We start from the raw sequence: 25,935 nt of genomic DNA on the forward strand, positions 1-25,935 counted from the left end.
TTCATTAATTTACTTCTATGTTTTAATAAACATTGTTTGACATTCGTACTTGAATATGTGAAAGTTATAGGTCAATATGTGCTGAAATGAAGTCAAGAAAAAATAACCCCCCAAAAAACTAAATATAGGGATAATTATAATAATTATAATGATTTAAGGGATATATTTAGAATATACTTTATATAAGTCAAAAAGCCCTAATCTGGTCCCTAATCACCAAAACAATGTAAAGAAACAAGGAAAATTGAGTTTGAAATCTGTGAAAAAATCACCCCCAAAAAAATTCAGTCCCAAGTTCTGCCAGTTATGACTGATTTATTTGTTGACCAATTTAATTCATTCTTTTTTTTTTTTTTTTTTTTTTTTTTGAGATATATACAAGAGTTGTTACATTCTTGTAGAGCCACTAGTACGCGTAGCGTTTCGGGCAAGTCCTTAATCCTATGGTCCCTGGAATACGATCCCCTGCCGCGAAGAATCGTTTTTTCATCCAAGTACACATTTTACTGTTGCGTTAAACAGAGGCTACAGTTAAGGAATTGCGCCCAGTAAATCCTCCCCGGCCAGGATACGAACCCATGACATAGCGCTCGCGGAACGCCAGGCGAGTGTCTTACCACTACACCACGGAGACTCTTAACATAGTTATGGACATGTATGCATTCTCCTGGTTGTAGAGGTTATAAACAAATCAGATGATAGACAAAGAAGAAAAAAAAGAAAAAAAAAATTCCCCAAAAATTTTTTTGTGGACATTGGTGAAAGTAACAGGTATTACTATTGAACAATATATTTGTATGATATATAACAAAATAAAGTATAATAACATACTTATTCATTATTATTTGTGTTATTATGTATTATTCAGCAATGCTATAAAAGCACCAACTGCATATCCACTTTTTGGGCACTTTTAATTATTTTCTTCTTTGTGCATAGGACAGGTGCTTGCATTTCCTTATTACTGCATTATCCCTCAGTTCTAGTTAATAAGAGCTGTTCTCCTTGTCAATAAAAGACTCTTCTTTTAAAAAAAATGGTCTAAAATCCATTTCTGAAAATATTGGGATGAAACTTTCACGACGCTGAAGCCAATAAGTTGGAGATTTGTTTAACATTTAATATTAATTTTCACAAAATTCAAATATATTTTCACCCAGCCCAAGCTAATACCCACAGTTACATCCCAGGCTGTAGCAGTGTAAGGGTTAATAAATCAGGCTGCCTCCTACACATGTATTTTATGATTTTTAAACATGATCTCTTTACCAGTCTACCAGTCGTTTTAGGTTTTATTTCAAGTGAGCTTGTTAAGTTGATTGTTAGGGACCATTTTAATTAACCTTGTATATTTTACTGAGTTTACTTATTGCTTTAATTTTTATCTTATATAAGTGATCTAAATATTATTATGCCAGAGAATTTTTGTATGCTGATCAGTTATTCACGTTACCTTACCAACAGTTGCCGAAGAGCATAATGCGGGAGCTGGAAGTTGGGGAGACTTACTTAATTCCTGTGGACAAAGGCGGCAATTACCCCATCAGTGTTACTGTCCTGGATGCCAACCATGTACCAGGGGCAGTAATGTTCCTCTTCCAAGGTAACTTAATCTAACTCTACTTTGCATATGCTTGGCAGTGATTTTTCCTAATATATTTGTCAAAGCTTTACATTGTAGATCTCAAAATCTTTACTTTAACTCCTTGCAGACACATATTGTAGGGAAAAGTTGCCAGTATCCTGGAACAAAGATTAGGGAAAGGGTAGGTCCATTAACCTCCGTGCTGCGCCGAGTTTATTGTGAAATTCCCCCGGTGCGCATGAAATAGTGTTCCCAAAAAATTCTTTTTTCTTTGTAAAATGATAAATTCCCTTCCCTGAACATGTCTATGTAAAAAAAAAAAAAATCCACTTACTTTGGCTGTGGGGACATGGACAAGGTGCGCTGTGACGTCATCAGGGCCTGGTCGCCTGTGCGTGAATTGCCCAGCTTCGGTAGCGCGGGCCATTCAAGCACCGGGTGTTGCCACAAATATACTGTCTCCACTCAATCATCCGAACTATATGGGAAGGACCCCCAGCTGGATTATCACATTTTTCGGATAATGGTACTTTTTCACCTACGAGTCCAAAACTAACCACTTCCAACTAGTATTTTTGTACTACAAACAACATAATTTGAATTGCCTTGCCACATATAATTATTAAATATTCTACTAGAAACCTCAACTTTCCTTGTTGGTGTTCGTCTTCTTGATTGATGCCACACATCTTGAAGTTAAGAATTCTTAACAATTTACGTAACCTATACTAACACAACACTAAAATTAACACTTAAAATTACTGTACAGTTCATTAAGCAAAGTTAATTTTGACTGCCAGCTGCTGAATCCTCACTGGTTGAAGGCATTTGGATTGCCTGTGAGGCCTCACTTGTTGAAGCGCTTGCATGCCCTCACTTGTTGAAGGCGCTTGGCTTGCCTGTGACGCCTCACTTGTTAAAGGCGCTTGCTTGCGCCTCACTTCCCTGTGAAGCCTCACTTGTTGAAGGCATTTGGCTTGCCTGTGATGCCTCACTTGTTGAAGGCGCTTGGCTGCCTGTGACGCCTCACTGGTTGAGCAACACATAACTTGTCTAGGACAACCTTCTTCCTCTTAACACCTCCAGAACGATTGATGCTGCTACCAGACATAGTCTTGGCCAAAAATGTTCAAAGTTACTATGAAAATAAAAAAGTTATTTAAAAAAATATTTCACTAATGGTGCAGCACTGTGTATAACACGAGGGATAGACGCACATGGGTTGGCCAGTGTTGGACGGGTCCACTTGGGGTGGGGCAGCTATAGCACGTTACGTAGGCCGCCAGGAGGAAAAAACTCACAATATTTTTGAAGGAAACTTCAGCCTGTGCACATTGCTTTTAGGAAACTTATTTATTTGTTATTACATAATTACTAGTACTTATTTCATTTGTTTTTGGCTATGATTAATTGTTCTAAAATTAAGGGCAATTCCTGTACCCAGGTGGTCCCTCCCGACACCACCCACCCACCCCACCCCCTCTTCCACCCTGCGTCTAGAGCCACAGACGGGATTAATACGGTATGGCCGAATTTTCATCCGGCCAAACCAGCTTTTATCCGGTTCCTGTGGCCATTTTGGCCGGATATTGTAATAACTTTATCCGATCATGATTTTGGCCGTATAAGGGCATTTTCCGGATGCTCGAATCCCGGATAATCGCGGGGTTACAGTATTTTCAATTATTTGTTTTATGTATTTCCAATGCGGTTTTATTTGTTTTTTATCGTATATGATGCATATTTGTGCCCTTTACAATATGTATACAGTAGAACATTCATAATATTCCATGAAACTGTGATACATGTGTCAGTAATGTGTCCACAATAAATGTTTATTGTCGCAATATTACCTATTAAAAATTCACTAAAATTACACTATGTGCAGTTTCACACACTATTTACACAGTAACACACTGTATTACACACTCAGTACTTCGGATGTGAGTAATAATCAATGAAGTAGCCCATGGTACACAGCGCAACTTCGCTCTCAGTGCACCAAGTACAGATAAATTTTCGCTTCCTGTTTCGTCATTCTGTGTGCTTGCAAATAACACACTCACGTACACCCTTGGCTTTAGTATTTGTAGGTTGTATGTAGCCAGCTTGTAAAGCATAAGGTAGTATTGAAAAGATTATAGGAAGAGATCAATTTGTAAGGTAGTCTTGAAAAGATCGCTTTGTATGGTCCCACACAGGAAGAGATTCAGCTTACCTCAAGAGTGTCCGTCAGTCAGAAAGAGATTCAGCTAGCCTCAAAGAGTGTCCACCAGTTAGGAAGAGATTCAGGTATTCTTGAAAATATCTATGGAAAACACCACCATGGAAGCCGCTAACACTGTTCATCTATGCTATTTGTATCAGATGCATCATCACTGAACGCAGAAAATGAATCATCTATGTATCATCTAAATAAATTGTAGATAGCATAGGATTGTAAGGGTAACACTCAGAGCTACAGCTGGATACTCTCGCTGTATCGTCCTCATAGGTGTTGTATCATTTGCATCCGACCATTGTGTTAGGTCCTTATTGCACCTAGCTTCACCAATATTATGACCCTTATGTTCTTCAAACAATAAGGTTTGAATTTCACCGACAGAGCGTTATCTTTCAACACTGTGTCGGACAGGTGTTTGGGAGCCAGAGGTGTATGCACCACCCATGGTTGCTCATTCAGTACTAACCCAGCCAGCAGCCCTAGGGCATTCTGGGAATTTTTTTCCCAGATGGCTGCCTCTCACTGGAGGTCCTAAGAGTCCATTTCGTACACAACCAACCTCATACACATTTAGAATTAGTACCGAAAAACCAAAAAGAGTTTTCTCAGTTGGCGCAGTTTCCCGCTGACCGAGAATACTCAGTTGGTGCAGTTAAGTGGTTAAAAACTGAAACAGGTCAGATAACTGATAGCGACGAAGAGATGAGAGGTATTTTTAATAAAATATTTTATCTCTGTATTTACTATAGAGGAACTTAACATTATTACTTTTCTGGTTCTTCCCTTTTGTCTGAATCTGGCTCCTTATGTTTTTACCAGGTTGGTTTGAGTTGTGGTGCATCGTCTTCACTTGTTGGGGGTGTGTGTTTTCGTCTAACTCGACGACTGGCTAATGTAGATTCCCAGTCAGTTGATGCGTCTGCTAACCAGGGATCTGGTTCTTTCTCAGCTTGCCAGGGTTCTAGTTCCCAGTGAACCAATGGAAATCCCAGTTGGTTCTGTCCCAAGTTGGGACTTGGCTGGGCTATGTCTGGGATTCATTTGTCATAGTTTTCCTCCGGCGCCTTTACTCCGGCTGCAGCCCTGCCATCTGTTGGTACTGGGGTACTCAAGCGATTGTGCAGGTATCTGAACTTTGCCTGTGTGGTTTTTCCACTAGGTAGGGTGTGGCTCTGGAGGTTGTTCTAGTTCCTCCAGTGCCATCTTTTATTGCCTATGCTGTGACCACTGAGTGTGGATTCCAAAGATGTCTTTACGGATGCCTCAGCTCTAGGCGGGAGCTATGTGATCAGCGCTCAGCAGGCCTCTCAAGGTCACTGGTTTCCTTCCCTTCTCTGAGCTTTCCATACAATGCAGGAGTTTGCGGCCATGTGGCATTTGCTGTGGAGAATTTAGGTTCCTCAGGGCTCTGAGCTCTGGCTCTATTCGGACTGTGCTTTAATAGTTCATTGTCTGAATTGTGAGGCTCTCTTTGGTCTGTTACCCTTTTGAGCTCAACAATGCAAGTAGCTCTTCTGTTGGGTTCTCAAGGTTTGTTTCTCTGTGCAGTTCATGCTTGGGGAGTGTCCAACGCTATCATAGATGGTCTGTCTCAGTTCCTTCCTTTTCTTCTTTCCTTTGGCTGTGTGAAACATTCGGATGTCCTGATGTGCTCCTCTTCACATCTGCATGGAATTGGCATCTTCCTCTTTATGTGGCTCTTATTTCCCAATCAGGATGCTCTCATGATAGAAACCTTTCAGCTGCACTGGTTCCAAGTGAGGGTTCCTTTATCTCTTTTCCCCCATCCAGCTGATGCTCCAGGCCCTGGCCACATTGGAGTCCTATCATAGAAAGGTGGCCCTTCAGGCTCATTGGTGGCCAGCTTAGTCTTGGTTTCTGGCACCACTTCCTTGGTTTCTGTATGTGGAAATTTGTCCACGGTTCTGTCTCTTTCCATAAGCTAAACCCAGTGACATATTTTACTGATTCAACCTTCTCTTCTGCCCTTCATAACTGGACTGCTTGATGCATCTCTATTGTCATCTTTACTGCAAGCAGGTGGCTTTTTTGTTGGTGTCCCACCTGTATTCTTTATCTAGGTGGCAGTATGAAATTTCATGATGGTCCTTTCACCACTTCCTTTCTCTTCATCATTGTTTTTCAGTGCCAAGTGGATAATGTTCTCCTTTCTTTCTTTCTTGACTTTTTCTTGATCAGTATCTTATGCCAACTACTGTCATCTCGTATTGGTCAGCGCTGGCAGAGCTGCTGCAGCTTGCGTTCGGCGTTGGTACTAACTCGGTGCAGTTTCGCAGGCTGTCTTGCTCGTTATTTAACCTCTATCCTACTCGTGTACCATTTGAGCCTGCTAGGTCCTGGGGGACTGTTCTTTCTTTTTTGTCTCCTCTGTTTATGGGATACTATTTCTAAGGATCTTTTTCTTGATAGTCTTTGCCTCTGGTTGGGTTGGGAGCTTCATGCTTTTCTCCAGAAACAGGGTACAGTGGGCCCTTGATTTATGATGGTAATCCGTTCACAGAGACCGATCGTAAGTCGAAATATCGTAAGTCGAAGTGATTTTTCCCATGAGAAATAAAGGGAATTGAATTAATCCGTTTCCCACCCTCCAAAATATTAACTTACAAATACATTTTATACTGAATACAATTTTTTTCTCTAACTACAATACAGTACATCTGTTTATCTTACCTTTATGGAGGACTCTTGATGGCGTATGGAAGATGGTGAGGAGGGGGAGGAGAGGTGTTACTGTTTGGAAGGGGAGTCCCCTTCCATTATAACATCAGGCAGTGAGGACTTCTCTGGAGTACACACACTGGCACATTTTGCCTGCATACCACTAGGACCTGCTTCTGGCTCACTGTTTGATTTTCTCGCTAGAAATCGTTCCATTGAAGATTGTTTTTCCCTTCTTTCCAACACTTGTCTGTAGTGAGGCAACACATTGTCATTAAAAAGATCAATGCAACGGGCTGTTACAGCTTTATCTGGGTGATTCTTTTCAGCAAAACTTTGCAGTCCTTCCCATACTGCACACATTTTCTTAATTAATGAGGAAGGGACATCCTCTGATGCCGCCGCCTCCTTCTCTGAAGGAGAAGAGCCTAGCTACTGCCTAGCTAGTTCAACAATGCTAGTACCATTTTCATGTTTACACATGACCTCTTATTTTTCCTCTATTGTCATTCTTACATGTCTTTTCATATGTTGAACCTTACCACTGACTTTCTTGGGACCCATGGCATGATATATAATAATCAGTTTTATGTTCAAAAAGCAAAAAATCACCACAAAAACGGAAATTTTTATAGGCGTGATTTTCACTAAGCGGGCAGCTCTAGTAAACTGAGGCAGGTCGGCTCGCGTGACCAGGAACCACACGCTCGGTCGACCCAAACGTGTACCAACAAATATCGTTAGTCGACGACACTGTCTTAAGTCGAGTCGCATTTTTTTATCAAATTTACATTGTAACTCAAAATTATCGTAAGTCGAGACAATCGTAAGTCGAGGTGCCACTGTATTTGTTCTTTTGGCCCTGGTGGGTGTTTTGTTCGCTTGCAGCCGGCTCCTCCTTTTCCGGCAAAGAACAAGTAGGTTGGTTTCCAGAGATGTTCTCATGTTATTGTAGCTTAGTTGGTTTGGCTAGATGGTGCATCATATATTGTCCAGTGGGGACTCTCTGCTATTATGTTCATGCTTCCAATTCTCCCATGGTGGACACTTTGTTAGTGGATCTGGTGTTCCTGGTTAGCTGTTCGAAGGCTCATGTTTTTGAGGTCCTCTGCAGCGTCATTAAGTTTAGCCAGCCTGTGGTCTACCTGCATGACCATAATATTTGAAAGTACACTGCCTTGGCCTTTGCCTTATAGATGTCTTTGTAAATATATCTTACGTTGATATTTGGGCTCTGGGATTTTGGCAGTCTAAAAAGTCTCAGTCCATGTCGTCCGCAGGTTAATTAAGGCTAGCCAGCCTGCAGTCTTTTCCCGTGCCCATGACGTCCGCAAGTTCGCGGCTCTTGCCGCCATCTTTGGAAATATGTCCTGGGCTGACATTTGGGCGTGGGAATTTTAGAGGTCGAACAGGGTCTTGGCTGCTCGTTACCTTGTAAACATTCCTGGGCCCAGTCGGGCTTGTGTCGCTTTGGGTCGGCGGATGCAGCCAGTTGTCTCGACTTTGCGTTGAGGAGTGAGCGGCAACCGCCTCCCGGGTAAGTCCCTATTCTCTTTCCTCAGTGGGTAGTTAGCTCCGGGGAGCCGTAGGGGCTCCCTCCAGAAAACCAGCATTGAATGTAATGAAACGCCATTTTCTGGGTGAGTTCCGGAGGCTCCCTGGCATCCCTCCCTCCCTCCAGTCGGCGGTTTTTCGCGTGTTTTGAAATCCAGCCTCAGATCTGGGGTGTAGGACGCCGGCGTGGTGCGTCTGGGGCTACCCCTTCCTCCTCCAGGGAAGAGGGGAGCTGCGCAGACAGCGGCGCGATGATGGGTGACGTCATACAAGTTTGCTCGTTTTCGTTTGGGGAGTTCTATCCACTCGTTCGGTCTTTGGTTGCAATCTTCTCCAGAATAGGGGTTTGTTTTGGCACGCCTACCTTTCTGGGTGCCTAACCCAGTCGATGGCAGACATAGAATGCTTCCAATCACACGGGGGTTCTATAGGCCATTGCTCCCCTTGCCTCTCTAGAGGGGGCCAGGTTCTGGTTCGTGGTCCCCGGTAGGCCCACAAGAACTCCATACACATGACTGATGCCAAAGTCTGACATTAGCATATCAGCCTAGTAAGCTCCGGGGAGCCTCCGGAACTCACCCAGAAAATGGCGTTTCATTACATTCAACGCTGGTTTTTTACATCACATTGTTTCACTATGAATGATCTCTTGAATGATCGTCATCCTCACAACTATTTTCTTAGATTGAACTTTACCACTGACTTTCTTGGAACCCATGGCGTGATATATAATAAGAACGTTTATGTTCAGAAACCAAAAAAGCATATAAACAATGAAATTCTTCACCAAGAATTCAAGCGCAGTCGTCACTAGGCAGGAGACACTGATTAACTAAAGCACGCCACGTGCTCGGTTGGCCCATATGTATATCAACAAACTCGAGCACCGAGACAAACCTCGAATACCGAGTCAAATTTTTTTTAAGAAATTGAGCTCGAGAACCAAAAAATTTGAAAAGAGGGGTATTTGAAAATCGAGGTTTCACTGTATATTAAAAGGGTCCCTTCCTTACAATGTGCGTTATATGTCACCCACTTTGCATGTGCCTAGTGTTTACACTTTACTGTGGCTCTTAACACTATCGCGCACCCCATGAGCACGCCACAGACTTTGAAGTCATGGCCTCAATGGTGCGGGCGAGCGTGCGGTGACGCCTAAATGTGTATACTCGTCTCAGTTTTCTCACCTTAATTCTGGTGCTACATCGTTTGTTTTGGTATCATTGTGTTCGCAATTAAATTCCCTACAGGTGTGTATAAATATAATGTCCAAAAGCATGGCGTGACTCCCAACAGCAAAGCCTAAAGTCGGCAAAAGTTAGCCGTGAGCGCACAAAATCAGTAAAATGTGTATATGCGTTCCATTTTTCTCACCTTAATTCTCGTGCTACGTTGCTCGGTTTGATATCATTGTGTTCGCAATTAAATTCCCTACAGATGTGTATGAATATAATGTACAAAAGCCTGGAGTGCCTCCCCGCAGAAAAACCTAAAGTTATCCATGAACGAGCACCAATTTGTATACTGCAACCTAATGTGTATACTCGTTCAGTTTGATTACATCAATTTTCGTGTTACTTCTCTCATTTTGGTATCAAATTATTTGCAATAAAAAGGTGCGTATTTTAAAACTAGTCCCATAATAATAGAGCAATAACTGGAATTTTAACAAATATTTTAATTCTGGAAGCTCATCATCACAAAATTATTATATTTTTCCAGTGTTCTGACATAAATTTTTGTGTTACATCTTTCATTTTGGTATCAAATTGTTCGCGACGTAAAGGCGCGCATTTTAAAACTAGTCCCAACATAATAGCACAATAAATAGAATTTTAACAAATATTTTAAAATTTTGACCAAAAACCTATTTATAATCATATAAGTGTTCGGACATCAAGTTTCATGTTACATCTTTCATTTTGGTATCAAATTGTGCGGATTCTAAAGGCGCTCATTTTGATACTATCCCGAGGTCGACTGGATAAAAAGTGAATTTTATACAATTATTTTTGTAGTGGACGCAAGTCCGGTCCTAAGTTAGGACTCAGGAGAAAAATAATGACGAGAGTCCGGTCCAAAGTGACCGATAGTGTTAAGTCAGGGCATTCTTGGCTGGTGGCTGCTGTGTTTTTCTGAGGCTTGGTTATTGCCAGATTATAGCATTGGGAAGTTCCTGAGGGGACCCTCCTCCCCCAAAAAAATCTCCTTAAGATTACTATTATGTTCATTGCTGATACAAATTTCAAACATACAAGTTTTACTGATGTGGCTTAATTTTTCTTAATGAATCCATCCAATTTTTCAGGGTACTTTGGCAATATTCTGTACTGTGGTGACATGCGATGGTATCCAGAGCTCTTAGATCACCAGGTGTTGAGGAACGTGGTGGAGCAGAATGCACTGGACATACTCTACCTCGATAACACATTCTCTGCACCTTACTGTGACTTCCCATCCAGAGAAGATGCCAAGCAAGAGCTTTTTAAAATTATTGAGTATGTTGTGCATTTTTAATTCTTGTTCATCAGTGTTCAATTTGTAAAAGCTAATTTTTATTTTGTTCAGCTTTAATGGTATAATTTTTACTACTGCAGAAATACCTGATCAACCAGGCTGTTATTCGTACGTCAAGCTGCGAGCAGCTGCGTCCAACAGCCTGGTTGATTAGTCCATCAACCTGGAAGCCTGGTTAGAGACTGGGCAGCGGGGACCTTGAGCCCTGGAATCATCGCAAGGTAATTGTAATGTAAGGTGTGCCTGGTCTTCCAGCCAGTCTGTATTTGGGTTTGTGCCACCATTTGCATGCAAGTCTCCCTCAGTGGGGGAATATTGCACTTTCCCTCCAAACTTGATGCTGTATTCTATGGCTCCTCTGGATATTCCTTTGCTTTGGCATTTGCTGATTGCCTCTCTCGCTGTCTCTGCCACTCAGTCTGTTGGGTCCATAGGTGTTTCCATACTCGTGTGGGCAATATGTTGTATTGGACCTCTGTGTTGGGGTTGCATCTTGGGCTCTTCCTGGTCATCCTCTTCAGAGTTGTGTCATTGTCCAGTGGTTTTTCTGGGTTTGCCCTCCATTATTGGGGTCACTGGTGTTAGCTGCCTGGATAACACTACACATAAGCCACACCATGCCCTAGTAAGTCAGAATATCACACAAATTTGGTCCACTTAACACTTTCGTTCCTTAGGGACAGAGATGACGTCCACAAATTACTCTGCAGACGTTCCTTAGGGACGTAGTTGATGTCCAAAATTAAAATATTTGTAAAAAATCCATATTTTATGCGATCATTAGGGGACGTGTTTTAACCTTTAACCACCATGCTGCACGGAGTTTATTGTGAATTTCCCCCGGTGCACATGAAATAAAGTGTTCACAAAAAATTATTTTTTCTTTGTAAAATGATAAATTTCTTTCCCTGAACATGTCTATGTGAAAATAAATACGAAATTCCACTTACTTTGGCTGTGGGGATGTGGACAAGGTGCACTGTGATGTCTTCAGGGCCTGGTCTTCCCTTGCATGAATTGCTCAGACACAGTCGCTCTGGCAATTTAAGCACCGGGTGTTGCCACAAATATATTTTCAATTATTTGTTCTATGTATTTCCAATGTGGTTTTATTTGTTTTTTTATTGTATATGATGCATATTTGTGTCCTTTGCAGTATGTATACAGTAAAATGTTCATAATGTTCCATGGAACTGTGATACATGTGTCAGTAATGTGTCCACAATAAATGTTTATTGTCGCAATATTACGTGTTAAAAATTCACTAAAATTACAATATGTACAGTTTCACACTATTTACACAGTAACACACTTGTATTATACACACAGTACTTCGGAAGTGAGTAATAATCAATGAAGTAGAGCATGGTGCACAGCGTGACTTTGTTCTCGTTGCACCAGGTACAGATAAATTTTCGCTTCCTGTTTCTTCATTCTGTGTGCTTGCAAATAACACACTCACGTACACCCTTGGCTTTAGTACTTGTATTACACACAGAAATCACAATAATGTGATGCATCACTCATTTGTGTTTGGTACTTGTAGGTTGTATGTAGCCAAGCTTGTAAAGCATAAGGTAGTATTGAAAAGATTATAGGAAAAGATCAATTTGTAAGGTAGTCTTGAAAAGATTGCTTTGTATGACCCCACACAGGAAGAGATTCAGCTTGCCTCAAAGAGCGTTTGTCAGTCAGAGAGAGATTCACCTAGCCTCAAAGAGTGTTCGTCAGTCAGGAAGAGTTTCAGGTATTCTTGAAAATATCTATGGAAAACTTCACCCTGGATTCTGCTAATACTTTTCATCTATGCTACTTGTATCAGATGCATCATCACTGAACGCAGAAAACGATTCATCTATGTATCATCTATGTATCATCTAAATAAATTGGAGATAGCATAGGATTGCAAGGGTGACGCTCAGAGCTACAACTGGATACTCTTGTTGTATCGTCCTCATAAGGTGCTGTATCACTTGCATCTGACCTTTGTGTTAGGTCCTTATTGCGCCTAGCTTCACCAATATTATAACCCTTATGTTCTTCAAACAATAAGGTTTGAATTTCACCGACAGAGCATTATCTTTCAACACTGCGTCGGACAGGTGTTTGGGAGCCAGAGGCGTGTGCGCCACCCATGGTTGCTCATTCAGTACTAACCCAGCCAGCAGCCCTAGGGCATTCTGGGAATTTTTCTCAAGATAGCTGCCTCTCACTGGAGGTCCTAAGAGTCCATTTCGTACACAACCAACCTCGCACACCTTGAGAGTGGGTACGAAAAAATCTATATGAGTTTTCTCAGTTGACGCAGTTTCCCACCGGCCGAGAATACTCTGTTGGCGCAGTTTAGTGGTTAATTTGGATAAACAAGCATTTATTTATTTATTTATTTATTTATTTATTTATTTATTTATTTATTTATTTATATACAAGAAGGTACATTGGGTTTGTGAGAATACATAGCATAGTACAGTAATTGCACTCTTGTAAAGCCACTAGTACGCGCAGCGTTTCGGGCAGACGTTTCGGGCATTTAGCAGGTGAAAGCATTTCAGAGGCCATCATTTGTGAAAAAGCAAGGCTATTGCATGAAGATCTTATAAAGAAAACCCCCTTGGAATGAGTGATGCAGATAAGAAAGAGTTTAACCCTTTAGCTGCGCACGACATCATATGATGTGTTGAGCGACTTGCAGTAACTTGCGCTCGACATCGTATGATGTTTTGGAGTACTACGCAAGATTTAAACAGCCCACGGATACACGGGGTTCACCACACCTTCATCAGGGCTCTTGTAAACAGACACCATTTTTTTTTTTAAATCGTGGGCCAAATTCCCAGGTGTGAGGGGCCTCAGTATTGAGTAAACCACCAAGCCTGACACACGCAGCATGAGCTCACAGCACTGCTGTTCAGCTTGTGACCACAGCATCGCCTAAAAATGCCGTAATATACATGTTCTTGCTATTATTTAGCGATGATATTATTACAGAAGATCCCTGACTGATAAAACTGACCAGGGTTCTGATAATAGCAGGATTGTGGTGATATTTAGCGCTGTGCTCCATGGAGGGAGGAGTAATGCTATGGAAGGGAGGGTGGTAGCGTTGCCTTCTGACTGTGTGTAATTACCTAAGTGTAGTTACAGGATGAGAGCTATGCTCGTGGTGTCCCGTCTTCCCAGCACTCTTTGTCATATAACGCTTTGAAACTACTGACGGTCTTGGCCTCCACCACCTTCTCACTTAACTTGTTCCAACCGTCTACCACTCTATTTGCGAAGGTGAATTTTCTTATATTTCTTCGGCATCTGTGTTTAGCTAGTTTAAATCTATGACCTCTTGTTCTTGAAGTTCCAGGTCTCAGGAAGTCTTCCCTGTCGATTTTATCAATTCCTGTTACTATTTTGTACGTAGTGATCATATCACCTCTTTTTCTTCTGTCTTCTAGTTTTGGCATATTTAATGCTTCTAACCTCTCCTCGTAGCTCTTGCCCTTCAGTTCTGGGAGCCACTTAGTAGCATGTCTTTGCACCTTTTCCAGTTTGTTGATGTGCTTCTTAAGATATGGGCACCACACAACAGCTGCATATTCTAGCTTTGGCCTAACAAAAGTCATGAACAATTTCTTTAGTATATCGCCACCCATGTAATTAAATGCAATTCTGAAGTTAGAAAGCATAGCATAGGCTCCTTGCACAATATTCTTTATGTGGTCCTCAGGTGATAGATTTCTATCTAGAACCACCCCTAGATCTCTTTCTTTATCAGAATTCTTTAAAGATTTCTCACATAATATATAGGTTGTGTGGGGTCTATGTTCTCCTATTCCACATTCCATAACATGACATTTATTAACATTAAATTCCATTTGCCAAGTGGTGCTGTGTATACTTATTTTGTCCAGGTCTTCTTGAAGGGCATGACAATCATCTAAATTTCTTATCCTTCCTATTATCTTAGCATCATCAGCAAACATGTTCATATAATTCTGTATACAAACTGGTAGATCATTTATGTAGACAATAAACATCACTGGTGCAAGAACTGAACCCTGTGGTACTCCACTTGTGACATTTCTCCATTCCGATACATTGCCTCTGATTTCTGCCCTCATTTTTCTATCAGTCAGAAAATTTTTCATCCATGATAGAAGCTTACCTGTCACCCCTCCAATATTTTCCAGTTTCCAGAACAACCTCTTATGTGGAACTCTGTCGAAAGCCTTTTTTAGGTCCAGATAGATGCAGTCAACCCAACCATCTTTTTCCTGTAATATCTCTGTGGCTCGATCATAGAAACTGAGTAAATTTGATACACAGGATCTTCCAGATCGAAAACCATACTGTCTGTCTGATATTATATCATTTCTCTCCAGGTGTTCTACCCATCTAGTTTTGATTAGTTTTTCCAATACTTTCACTATTACACTTGTCAATGATACAGGTCTATAATTGAGGGGGTCTTCCGTGCTGCCACTTTTGTCGATTGGAACTATGTTAGCCTGTTTCCACACGTCTGCTACGATTCCTGTACACAGGGATGCCTGAAAGATCAGGTGAAGTGGAATGCTGAGCTCAGATGCACATTCTCTCAGAACCCATGGTGAAACTCCATCTGGGCCAGCTGCTTTGTTCTTACCGAGCTCCTTTAGCATATTTTCCACTTCATCTCTAGACACCTCTATCCGCTCTATGTGTGGTGTGTGTTTTCTGTGGGTGCGAGAGCCAGGTGTTATCTTCGGTACTCGGGCTGTATGCGCCTAGGGCTGCCTTCCCTAGGTGCCCTGTAAGTACTGCCCTTGGGGCTTGGGGCCACCTTCCACAGGCTCCTCTGGACCTGCCTCTGCTGGTCCGTTCTACCGTTTGGTTTTTCGGCCGCCTGTTGGGCTCTTGGGTGTTCTGTTCTCCCTTGTTATCTGCAGGTAAGAGGCAGTTTTCACTGGTAGGGGCGCAGGGTGCTGTGCAGCTTTGTATTCCCGACATAGTGGCCGGCTCTGTTCCTTGGGGTTTTGTTTTTGCCTTGTGGGGGGTTCTGCCTTATTATTCCACTGGTGTTTGCCCTTCCACGGTTCTCCTCGGTAGCACCCCCTGCTAGGTCCCCATGAGTGTACACGTCCATGGGGTACAGCTATAGAGGTTTGCTTGTTAGTTTTGGGTGCCGGTTAGCTGCACCCTGCCTGGAACTACCTGAGCGCGAAACCTCTTAAAGTAAATGCTCAGGACCCTGGGAATCCCCGAGGGGGCACGTGGGTCCGATGGATGTGACCCCGGAGTCCCCACTCGCTGTGTGCCAGTTTGAGGGTTACTCAGTCCCCTTGTCTCAGGGTGACCCTCATTGTTTTTGCCTCCGTAATGCTGCCTGTTGGGTCGGTGATACTTTCGACCCCGAGTCCTGTGAGTGTTGGTGCTTGTTTGTGACTCAATTTACCCAATGATGATTCTATTCGGGTAAAAGCGGCGCGTGTGTTGCAAGCTAGGTTTCGTTTGTTGCAACGCGCTCGGTTAGTTGCTCACCCGGATGCTCCGGGGCTGCCCCGCTTTGCTTTTCGAGACCTGGACTTTGGGGTGGGGGTTGCTTCGATCCTGGTTCAGTCCGCACCCCCTCACCCTTCCCCTCCTATTGTTCATTGTGGCCCCCCTCCCCCCCTGCTTCCGGCCCCGAAACGTCTGAGGGTTTCGGAGTCGGAGCAGGGGTTACTTGATCTCGAGACTCGGGCAGCTTCGGAGGATGCCCCTTCCAGGGCGGGGGGGCGGAGACATTCGAGTCTTGTCTCCCGACTGAAGCTTTTGGGTCTTACCAGTGGGCCCGCTTTCTTCCGGCTTCTACGGCTGCTCCGTCCTTGTCTTGTGGGGTCGGTGCTTGGGGAGAGGACTTGGCCTTGGGCCCCGCTGGACCCCGCCTGGGTTTTTCTTCCCTCTGAGCGGAGCTTGTTGTTACAAGGTGTGGGGTTTTCTTTTCCCCCCTCTCTGCGTACGAGTTGGATTTGGGGTCGAGCCCCTCCCTGGGTTCGGTTCCGTGTTCCCCCGGGTGCATCGGTTCCGTGTTCCCCCGGGTGTGTCGGTTCCATCTTTCTGGAGGTTTTCGGCCTATCGTGAGTAACACTATGACACTGAGAGCTGGTCACTTGCTCTGGGTGTGTAAAAATCAGTACAACAATCAGTACTGGTCAGAACAAACTCATTATGTCCACGAATAATGGGCTTGCCGAAAAAGTCTCCTATTCAAACTATCACTAATAGAGTAACCTCATTCATCTTTGCCAACATACAAGGACTGAAAACAAGAACAAACAACGAAGTACAGTTCATAAATGGCCTCCTCACGGAGTCAAATGCAGTATTTGGAGCTTTCACAGAAACCCATGCAGGGGACTTGTTGGACAGTGAGATCTGGATTCCTGGATATAACCTATACAGGTGTGATAGGAAAATTAGGTCAAATGGAGGAGTGGGTCTGTATATTAGGGAAGACCTTGTATGCTCGGAGCTCCTAAACGTTACAAATGAGGTGGTAGAGGTACTGGGATTAAAAATAGAGAAAATAAATTTAGTGATTATTCTAATATACAAACCGCCAGATGCAACGGCTGAGGAATTCACAGAACAGATGAACAAAATAGAGAATAGCCTTGATAATTTGGAGAACCCGATACCTGATATTATCTTCCTAGGTGACTTCAACTTGCCTAGTCTCAGGTGGAAAATAGCAAACAATAATATTATACCAGGAAATCTATCAGGACCTAACCAACCACAGATTAGAGAACTACTTAGATTCTGTGACAAATTTTCACTCAGTCAGCAGATATCGGAGCCAACGAGAAATGAAAATATTTTAGATCTGGTCTTTACGAACAATGAAGACATTATCAGAGACATTATGATATCAGATACCACATACTCAGATCACAAGCTCATTGAAGTGCAAACGACCATCAATACTCAGAATAGACCTAAAACGTTGATAAAGCGAGAGGGGCTATTCAGTAAATTCAATTTTAATAATAAAAGGATAGACTGGGAGATAATAAACAGGGAACTTACAAACTTTCCATGGGAAACTGTTCTAAGTAATACAAGTCCTACAGAAGGAATAGAAAAACTGACTTCGGAAGCGTATCAAGTCTGTCTGAAACATGTTCCTTTGAGGAAAGCCAGAAAGAGATCCAACGTAGAAAGAGAACGCAGACGACACTATAAACGCAGGAAAAAAATAACGGAACTGTTTATGCAGACACGAATTTCCCGTCAAAAAAGGAATAATTTAAATAGGGAGATTGAAGAAATCGAGCGGAAATTGAAACACTCATATGAAACTGAAGAAAGGCAGTTAGAACAGAAAGCAATTCAGGAAATAAAGAAAAATCCAAAATATTTCTTCACATATGCGAAATCAAAAGCAAAAACCACTGCCAGTATTGGACCCATTCGTGCAAGTGAAGGTTCATACACGGAGGATGACAAAGAAATTAGTGAAATCCTAAAAAAGCAGTATGAGGACATGTTTAGCACTCCAATAAACAACATGAAAGTGGAAGATCCAGACAATTTCTTTATGCGGGATATTCAAACCCCTGTAAATATAACTGATATCAACACGAGCGCACTAAATTTTGAAAGAGAAATTGAAAACATGCCCATGTACTCGGCCCCAGGTCCAGACTCATGGAATTCAATATTTATAAAGAAATGCACAGTGCCGGTAGCACAGGCACTCAGTATAGTGTGGAGGAAGAGCTTGGGCACGGGGGAATTGAAATTGAAATTGAAATAAGTTTATTGATGTAGAATACACACAAAGGGATGGGGTAGTTCAAGCTATTCTCACCCCGTTCAGTACATCGTTTTAATACATACATATACACACATCACAAACAATAAACATATTACCAAACATTCTGAGAGATAATCATATACATTTCCTCCTTCACAAGTAGTATGGTATCAGATGTACACATAAATACTTTTATGACCGAGGTATACTGTATAGACAATTTGCAAGAGACATGCAGATAATTCAACAAAAAATTACAGTCTTGGTGCAAAATTCTTATATCTCTCAAGAATATCATCAACCTTTCCGTTGAGGACTCGGGGGAGATACCAGATGCACTTAAAGTAGCAGACATAGCCCCTCTACACAAGGGAGGGAGCAAAGCATTGGCAAAGAATTATAGACCAGTTGCACTAACATCGCACATCATAAAAGTATTTGAGAGAGTGATTAGGAGTCAGGTCACCAATTTCATGGAGACCAATGACCTTCACAACCCAGGCCAACATGGATTTTGAACGGGAAGATCGTGCCTCTCACAGCTACTTGAGCACTACGACAAAGTCACTGAGGCATTAGAAGAAAAACAAAATGCTGATGTGATATACACGGACTTCGCAAAGGCTTTCGATAAATGTGACCATGGCGTGATATCACACAAAATGAAGTCAATGGGAATAACCGGTAAAGTAGGACGCTGGATACTCAGTTTTCTGTCAAACAGGACTCAGCGAGTAACGGTCAACCATATAAAATCTAGTCCAAGTGCAGTTAAAAGCTCTGTACCTCAGGGTACAGTCCTTGCACCGCTGCTTTTCCTTATTCTCATATCAGATATAGACAAAAATATGAGTCACAGCTTCGTATCATCCTTTGCAGATGACACAAAAATCAGTATGAAAATTACCTCGGCTGAAGACATTGAAAAACTTCAAGCTGATATTAATAAAGTTTTCGACTGGGCATCAGAAAATAACATGATGTTTAACAGTGATAAATTCCAGGTACTCAGGTACGGTAAAAATGAGGGCCTTAAGCATAATACAGAGTACAAAACACAATCAAATGTACCCATAGTAGGAAAACAGCATGTAAAGGATTTGGGAATAATAATGTCTGACGACCTAACGTTTAAGGAGCATAACCAAGCAAATATTGCGACAGCCAGAAAAATGATAGGATGGATTACGAGAACTTTCAAATCCAGGGATCCCATCACAATGGTTGTACTCTTCAAGTCACTTGTGTTGTCCCGTCTTGAGTACTGCTCAGTACTCACTTTCCCCTTCAGAGCAGGAGAGATTGCTGAAATAGAGGGAATACAGAGAACATATACGGCACGCATAGACGCAATAAAGCACCTAAATTATTGGGATCGTCTCAAAGCCCTCCAAATGTACTCACTAGAAAGAAGACGAGAGAGATATCAAATAATATACACCTGGAAGATAATGGAGGGCCAAGTACCAAATCTACACAGTAAAATAACAACGTACTGGAGTGAACGTTATGGAAGAAAATGCAGAATAGAACCAGTGAAGAGCAGAGGTGCCATAGGCACAATCAGAGAACACTGTATAAACATCAGAGGTCCGCGGTTGTTCAACGTCCTCCCAGCAAGCATAAGAAATATTGCCGGAACAACCGTGGACATCTTCAAGAGGAAACTACATTTATTCCTCCAAAGAGTGCCGGACCAACCGGGCTGTGGTGGGTATGTGGGCCTGCGGGCCGCTCCAAGCAACAGCCTGGTGGACCAAACTCTCACAAGTCAAGCCTGGCCTCGGGCCGGGCTTGGGGAGTAGAACAACTCCCAGAATCCCATCAACCAGGTATTAACCAGATATCCCAGGTCGTCCGCAGGGTTATCAAATCCAGCCAGCCTGCGGTCTATCCTCGTGCCCATGACGTCTGTAAGTTCGTGGCTCTTGCTGCCGTCTTTGGGAATATGTTTTGGTCTGATATTAGGGCGTGGGGCTTTTAGCGGTCGAAAAGGGTCCTGGCTGCTCGTTACCTCGTGAATGTCCCTGGGCCCCGTCGGGCCTGTGTTGCTTTGGGTCAGCGGTTGCAGTCAGTTGTCTCGACTTCGAGTTGAGGAGTGAGCGACTACCACCTCTCAGGTAAGTCCCTCTTTTCCAGTCTGTGGGTAGTTAGCGCGGGGAGCCGACGGGGCTCCCCCCAGAAAACCAGCGTTGAATGTAATGAAACCCCATTTTCTGGGTGAGTCCCGGAGGCTCCCCCGCATCCCTCCCTCCCCCCGGTCAGCGTTTTTTCGTGTTTTTGACATCCAGCCTCAGAACTGAGGTGTGGGTAGCTGGCATGAAGGGTCTGGGGCTCCCACTTTCCCCTCCTGGGGAGGGGGGAGCTGCGCAGACAGCGGCGCGGCGACGTGTGACGTCACACTAGTTTGCTTGTTTTCTTTTGGGGAGTTCTATCCACTAGTTTGGCTTTTGGTAGCAATTTTAACCAGAATATTGGTTTGTTTTGGGGCGCTTACCTTTCTGGGTGCCTGATCCAGTCGATGGCAAACATATAATGCTTCCAACCACATGGGGGGTTTCTATAGGCCATTGCTCCCCTTGCCTCTCTGAGGGGGGCCCAGTTCTAGCCGTGGTCCCTGGTAGGCCTAAGAACTCCATACACATGACTGATGCCAAAGTCTGACATTAGCATAACATCCTGGGATAGCTCCGGGAAGCCTCCGGGACTCACCCAGAAAGTGGTGTTTCATTACATTCAACAATGGTTTTTTAATGTTGTCTCAAGGGAGCCGGTCGGCCGAGCGGACAGCACGCTGGATTTGTGATCCTGTGGTCCTGGGTTCAATCCCAGGCGCCGGCGAGAAACAGTGGGCAGAGTTTCTTTCACCCTATGCCCCTGTTACCTAGCAGTAAAATAGGTACCTGGGTGTTAGTCAGCTGTCATGGGCTGCTTCCTGGGGGTGGAGGCCTGGTCGAGGACCGGGCCACGGGGACACTAAAAAGCCCCGAAATCATCTCAAGATAACCTCAAGATTAGATAGTGGAATAAGACTTTTAATTGAATGAAGAGGAATTCAAGATGTAGGGAAACAACCTAGTAGATAAATGACACAAATGTATATTTATAAAACACACGCAACATTACATAACAGAATTCTTTCCTTATAATTCAATGCATTCAGAAGGAAAACAACATTGCCTCTTATAGCCCAATAATGGGCTCTGGTCCCCATACAGCTCTTAATCCAATACTGGAACTATGCACTCTAGCCCTACTTCTGTCTGCCTTTATCACACATATATAAATCCCTAGGAAATATGGACTCTCTCTCAAAACTAACTGATCCGTAGGCTATCTATGCATTCTACTCTTCTTTGCAACCCTGTGAATACAATCCTGTGGCTTATCTGATTGTACGACCGGAGATATCCCTTAGAAAACAAGAACTGGTCAGACAGCTGGTGCTCCACATCAGGTCAGAAATGGCCTTTGCGTCCCCGGTTGCATCATCGCCCCTAATACTCCATTCTTCAACATTTCCAATCCAACTCCTTAATTACTCCATTAACCACATTCCCCATGTAGGTCATTTGATTGAGTCCACTTTTCCTTCACGCAGTTTGGCTATTCCAATACACAATATTCATGAATGCTCTCCAGTTGAAGGGTTTACTTTGCTGACAGAATAATAATAGTCACTCACGACCTCCCAGTTGCCAGCTTCAGATTTCTTTCAAGAAAATGTTCTCTAATCAACTCCTTTGTGTTAATAAATAATATATAATAGAAACTAACCTCCACAGGAGATAAGGTTTGTAACAGCCTGGAGGTGTGAATGGCTTTATAACTGGCTAGATTGTATAGTTAGGCATGGTCTTTACCTAGCCATGTTTCTGTTAAAATATTGAACGATAGCGTAGTGCCTAGCACTTCCATCATAACCTGGGGTTCTGTTCCAGATGGGCAGTTTCTTCATCTGCAGGCTTGTCTTTTTCTAGCTAAGAATGAGATGGCTGGCCAGGTTTCAGCCTCTGGTCCCCAGCTAGCTTTTAATGAATCACAAAGGCATGGTGTGACTTGAATTGGGTGGAGGTAACCAGGTAGCTAGCAACAGGAAGCTACTGAGGACCCCACAGAAAAAGGTGTCTCATTACATTTAGAACTTTGTGTTTTCCGCTTGGCCTGGGTTGATCTAGTATCTCCAGACCCCCCCATGCCTCTACTGAGTGGACCAGATTTTGCTTCTGGTCTCCAGTAGGTGCTCATGACTCACAAGGGTCTAGTGGAGCACATTAGCCTTGGAGCTACCTTTCTCAGGGAGCCCCTGAGGGAAGACCCACCAGAGGCATTTCATTACATTCAACACTTGATTTATATATAAAAGTAATCTTATGAAAAACTTGTACATCAACCTCAGTTTCCTAGAAATGTATATTTACCTTCTTTTTCCTTTCAGTTCTTATCCAGACCATGTGGTCAAGATTGGTATTAGAGACTTAGGACGAGAGGACTTACTGGAGGCAGTAGCTCGTAGATTCCAAGAGAGAATATTAGTGAATCAAAGCAAGTATGAACTTCTACAGCTTTTACAATATTCAGATGCTTTTACTGTTAATCCAGAAGAGGCACGCATTCATGCTGTTCCAATGAACCAGGTAGGAATAATGTATTGGTAATAGGCTTTTATGCTCCTCCAATGAACCAGGTAGGAATAATGCATTTTAAATAGGTATCATGCTTTTCTATTGCACCAGGTGAATATGCTGTATTGCACCCATACAATTACCCACTGTTGCACGTTGCCCTGTGGTGCTAACTGGTACAGGTACTCCAGCAGATTCCCCGAGGACTATAACTCACATTAAAACCTTGGAGTGTGGTGGAGTCGAATGAGGGAGCACTAAGACAACTTCAGCCACGTTTCTGCTTCTTGGGGTGTCTGCCACAATACTTAACACTATCGCTCGCTTTGGACACCGATCACATCCATTTTTTTTTCTCCTGAGTCCTAGCCATGGACAGGACTCGCGTCCACTTCAAAAATATTTGTATAAACTTAATTTTTTATCTGATCGACCTCGGGATAGTTTCAAAATAAGCGCCTTTAGAATGCGCACAATTTGATACCAAAATGAAAGATGTAACACGAAACTTGATGTCAGAACACTTGAAAGATTATAAATACGTTTTTGGGTCTAAATTTTTAAATTTAAAATACTTGTTAAAATTCTATTTATTGTGCTATTATTATGGGACTAGTTTTAAAATGTGCGCCTTTAGATTGTAAACAATTTGATACCAAAACGAGTGACGTAACACAAAAATTGATGTCAGAACACTGGAAAGATATAAATAATTTTGATGATTAGCGTCCAAAATTAAAATATTTGTTAAAATTGCAGTTATTGCTCTATTATTATGAGACCATTTGTTGGAAATGGTCCCTTTTGGACCATTTCCAAAAATTTTTATACCACACTCATGATTTGAATTGACACACACTAATTAGTGTGTGGGGCTGGTGGGTGGTTAGCTGCCTAGCTGGTAGGTGGGCAGGAAAAGTGGGTGGGCAGGCAGGTGGGTGGGTGGGCAGGCAAGGATAGGTGGGTTCAGGCAGGTGGGTTTTGGATGGCAGGCAGATGGGCTTGGTGGGTGAACAGGTTCGAGTTAGAGAATTGTTGTTAGAGAAAAAAATTGTATTCAGTATAAAATGTATTTTTAAGTTAATATTTTTGGGGGTGTGGAACGGATTAATTCAATACCCATTATTTCTTATGGGAAAATTCGTTTCGACTAACGATATTTCGATTTAGGATCCGTCTCTGGAAACGGATTAAAATCGTAAGTCAAGGCCCCACTTGTAATGTAATGTTGCATGTGTTTTGTAAATATACATTTGTGTCATTTATCTACTAGGTTGTTTCCCTACACCTTGAATTCCTCTTCGTTCAATTAAAAGTCTTATTCCACTAGACAACATTAAAAAACCATCGATGAATGTAATGAAACGCCATTTTCTGGGTGAGTCCCGGAGGCTTCCCGGAGCTATCCCAGGATGATATGCTAATGCCAGACTTTGGCATCAGTCATGTGTATGGAGTTCTTAGGCCTACCAGGGACCCGGCCAGAACCGGGCCCCCCTCGGAGAGGCAAGGGGAGCAATGGCCTATAGAAACCCCCGTGTGGTTGGAAGCATTCTATGTTTGCCATCGACTGGATCAGGCACCCCAGAAAGGTAAGCACCCCAAAACAAGCCCCTATTCTGGTTAAAATTGCTGCCAAAAGCCAAACTAGTGGATAGAACTCCCCAATAGAAAACAAGCAAACTAGTGTGACGTCACATGTCGCCGCGCCGCTGTCTGCGCAGCTCCCCCCTCCCCGGAAGGGGGAAGGGGGAGCCCCAGACCCTTCATGCCAGCTACCCACACCTCAGTTCTGAGGCTGGATGTCAAAAACACAAAAAAACGCTGACCGGAGGGAGGGAGGTATGCCGGGAAGTCTCCGAAACTCACCCAGAAAATGGCGTTTCATTACATTCAACGCTGGTTTTCTGGGGGGAGCCCCGTCGGCTCCCCGGAACTAACTACCCACAGACGGGAAAAGAGGGACTTACCTGGGAGGCGGTCATCGCTCACTCCTCAACTCGATGTCGAGACACCTGGCTGCAACCGCCAACCCAAAGCAACACAGGCCCGTCCTGGGTTTTCTTCATCTGCAGCCATCTCCCTTTTTCTGGCGAAAGATGTGCCTGCTGCTTTCCGGAGGGGTCCTTGGGTTGTTGTCTCAACTTCGTGTTGAGGAGTGGTGCACCGACTAACTCCCGGGTATGTCCCCTTGTTTTCTTAGGTAATCTTTGGTGAAGTAGCTCCGGGGAGCTGTAGGGGCTCCCCCCAGAAAACCAGCATTGAATGTAATGAAACGCCATTTTCTGGGTGAGTCCCGGAGGCTCCCCGGCACCCTCCCGCCCTCCGGTTGGCGGTTTTTTCGCAGTTTTGATATCCAGCCTCAGAACTGGGGCGGGGATCGCCGGCGCGGGGGTCTGGGGCTCCCCCTTCCCCCTCCCGGGAAGGGGGGAGCTGCGCAGACATGCGACGCAGCTCGTGTGACGTCATGCTTGTTAGTTCGTTTTTCTTGGGGAGTTCTGTCCACTCGTTTGTCGATTTTTGTTGTTAACCAGAATGGGGGTTTGTTTTGTGGCGCTTACCTTTCTGGGTGCCTGTCCCGGTCGATGGCAGATATAGAATGCTCCAAATCACATGTGCAATTCTATGGGCCATTGATCCCCATTGCCTCTCTGAGGGGGGCATTTTCCCATTTTCTGGGTGAGAAAACCCCATTTTCTGGGTGAGACCCGGAGGCTCCCCGGCAACCCTCCCTCCTTCCGGTCGGTGGTTTTTCATGTGTTTTGACATCCAGCCTCAGAACTGATGGGTCGATAGCTGGCATGAGAGGTCTGAGGCTCCTCCTTCCCCCTCCCGGGGAGGGGGGAGCTGCGCAGACAGCGGCGCGGTGACGTGTGATATCATACTAGTTTGCTTGTTTTTTGTTGGGGAGTTCTATCCACTAGTTTGGCTTTTGGTAGCAATTTTAACCAGAATAGGGGTTTGTTTTGGAATGCTTACC

At 43.4% G+C, this 25,935-nt stretch overlaps 1 protein-coding gene across 3 annotated transcripts in view; it reads left to right on the top strand.

Moving 5' to 3' along the window:
- LOC123771656 (5' exonuclease Apollo) overlaps positions 1 to 25,935 on the top strand; it is a 53,570-nt gene that overhangs the window by 22,132 nt on the left and 5,503 nt on the right. For all 3 annotated transcript variants that reach the window (XM_045764278.2, XM_045764277.2, XM_069313239.1), the window contains exons 4-6: positions 1,465 to 1,603; positions 10,351 to 10,540; positions 22,769 to 22,967. In XM_045764278.2, coding sequence (XP_045620234.2) covers positions 1,465 to 1,603; positions 10,351 to 10,540; positions 22,769 to 22,967 — 528 coding nt within the window. The remainder of the gene's footprint in view (positions 1 to 1,464; positions 1,604 to 10,350; positions 10,541 to 22,768; positions 22,968 to 25,935) is intronic.

The sequence above is a fragment of the Procambarus clarkii genome, chromosome 75 (assembly GCF_040958095.1).
Source record: "Procambarus clarkii isolate CNS0578487 chromosome 75, FALCON_Pclarkii_2.0, whole genome shotgun sequence".
NCBI lineage: Eukaryota > Metazoa > Arthropoda > Malacostraca > Decapoda > Cambaridae > Procambarus > Procambarus clarkii.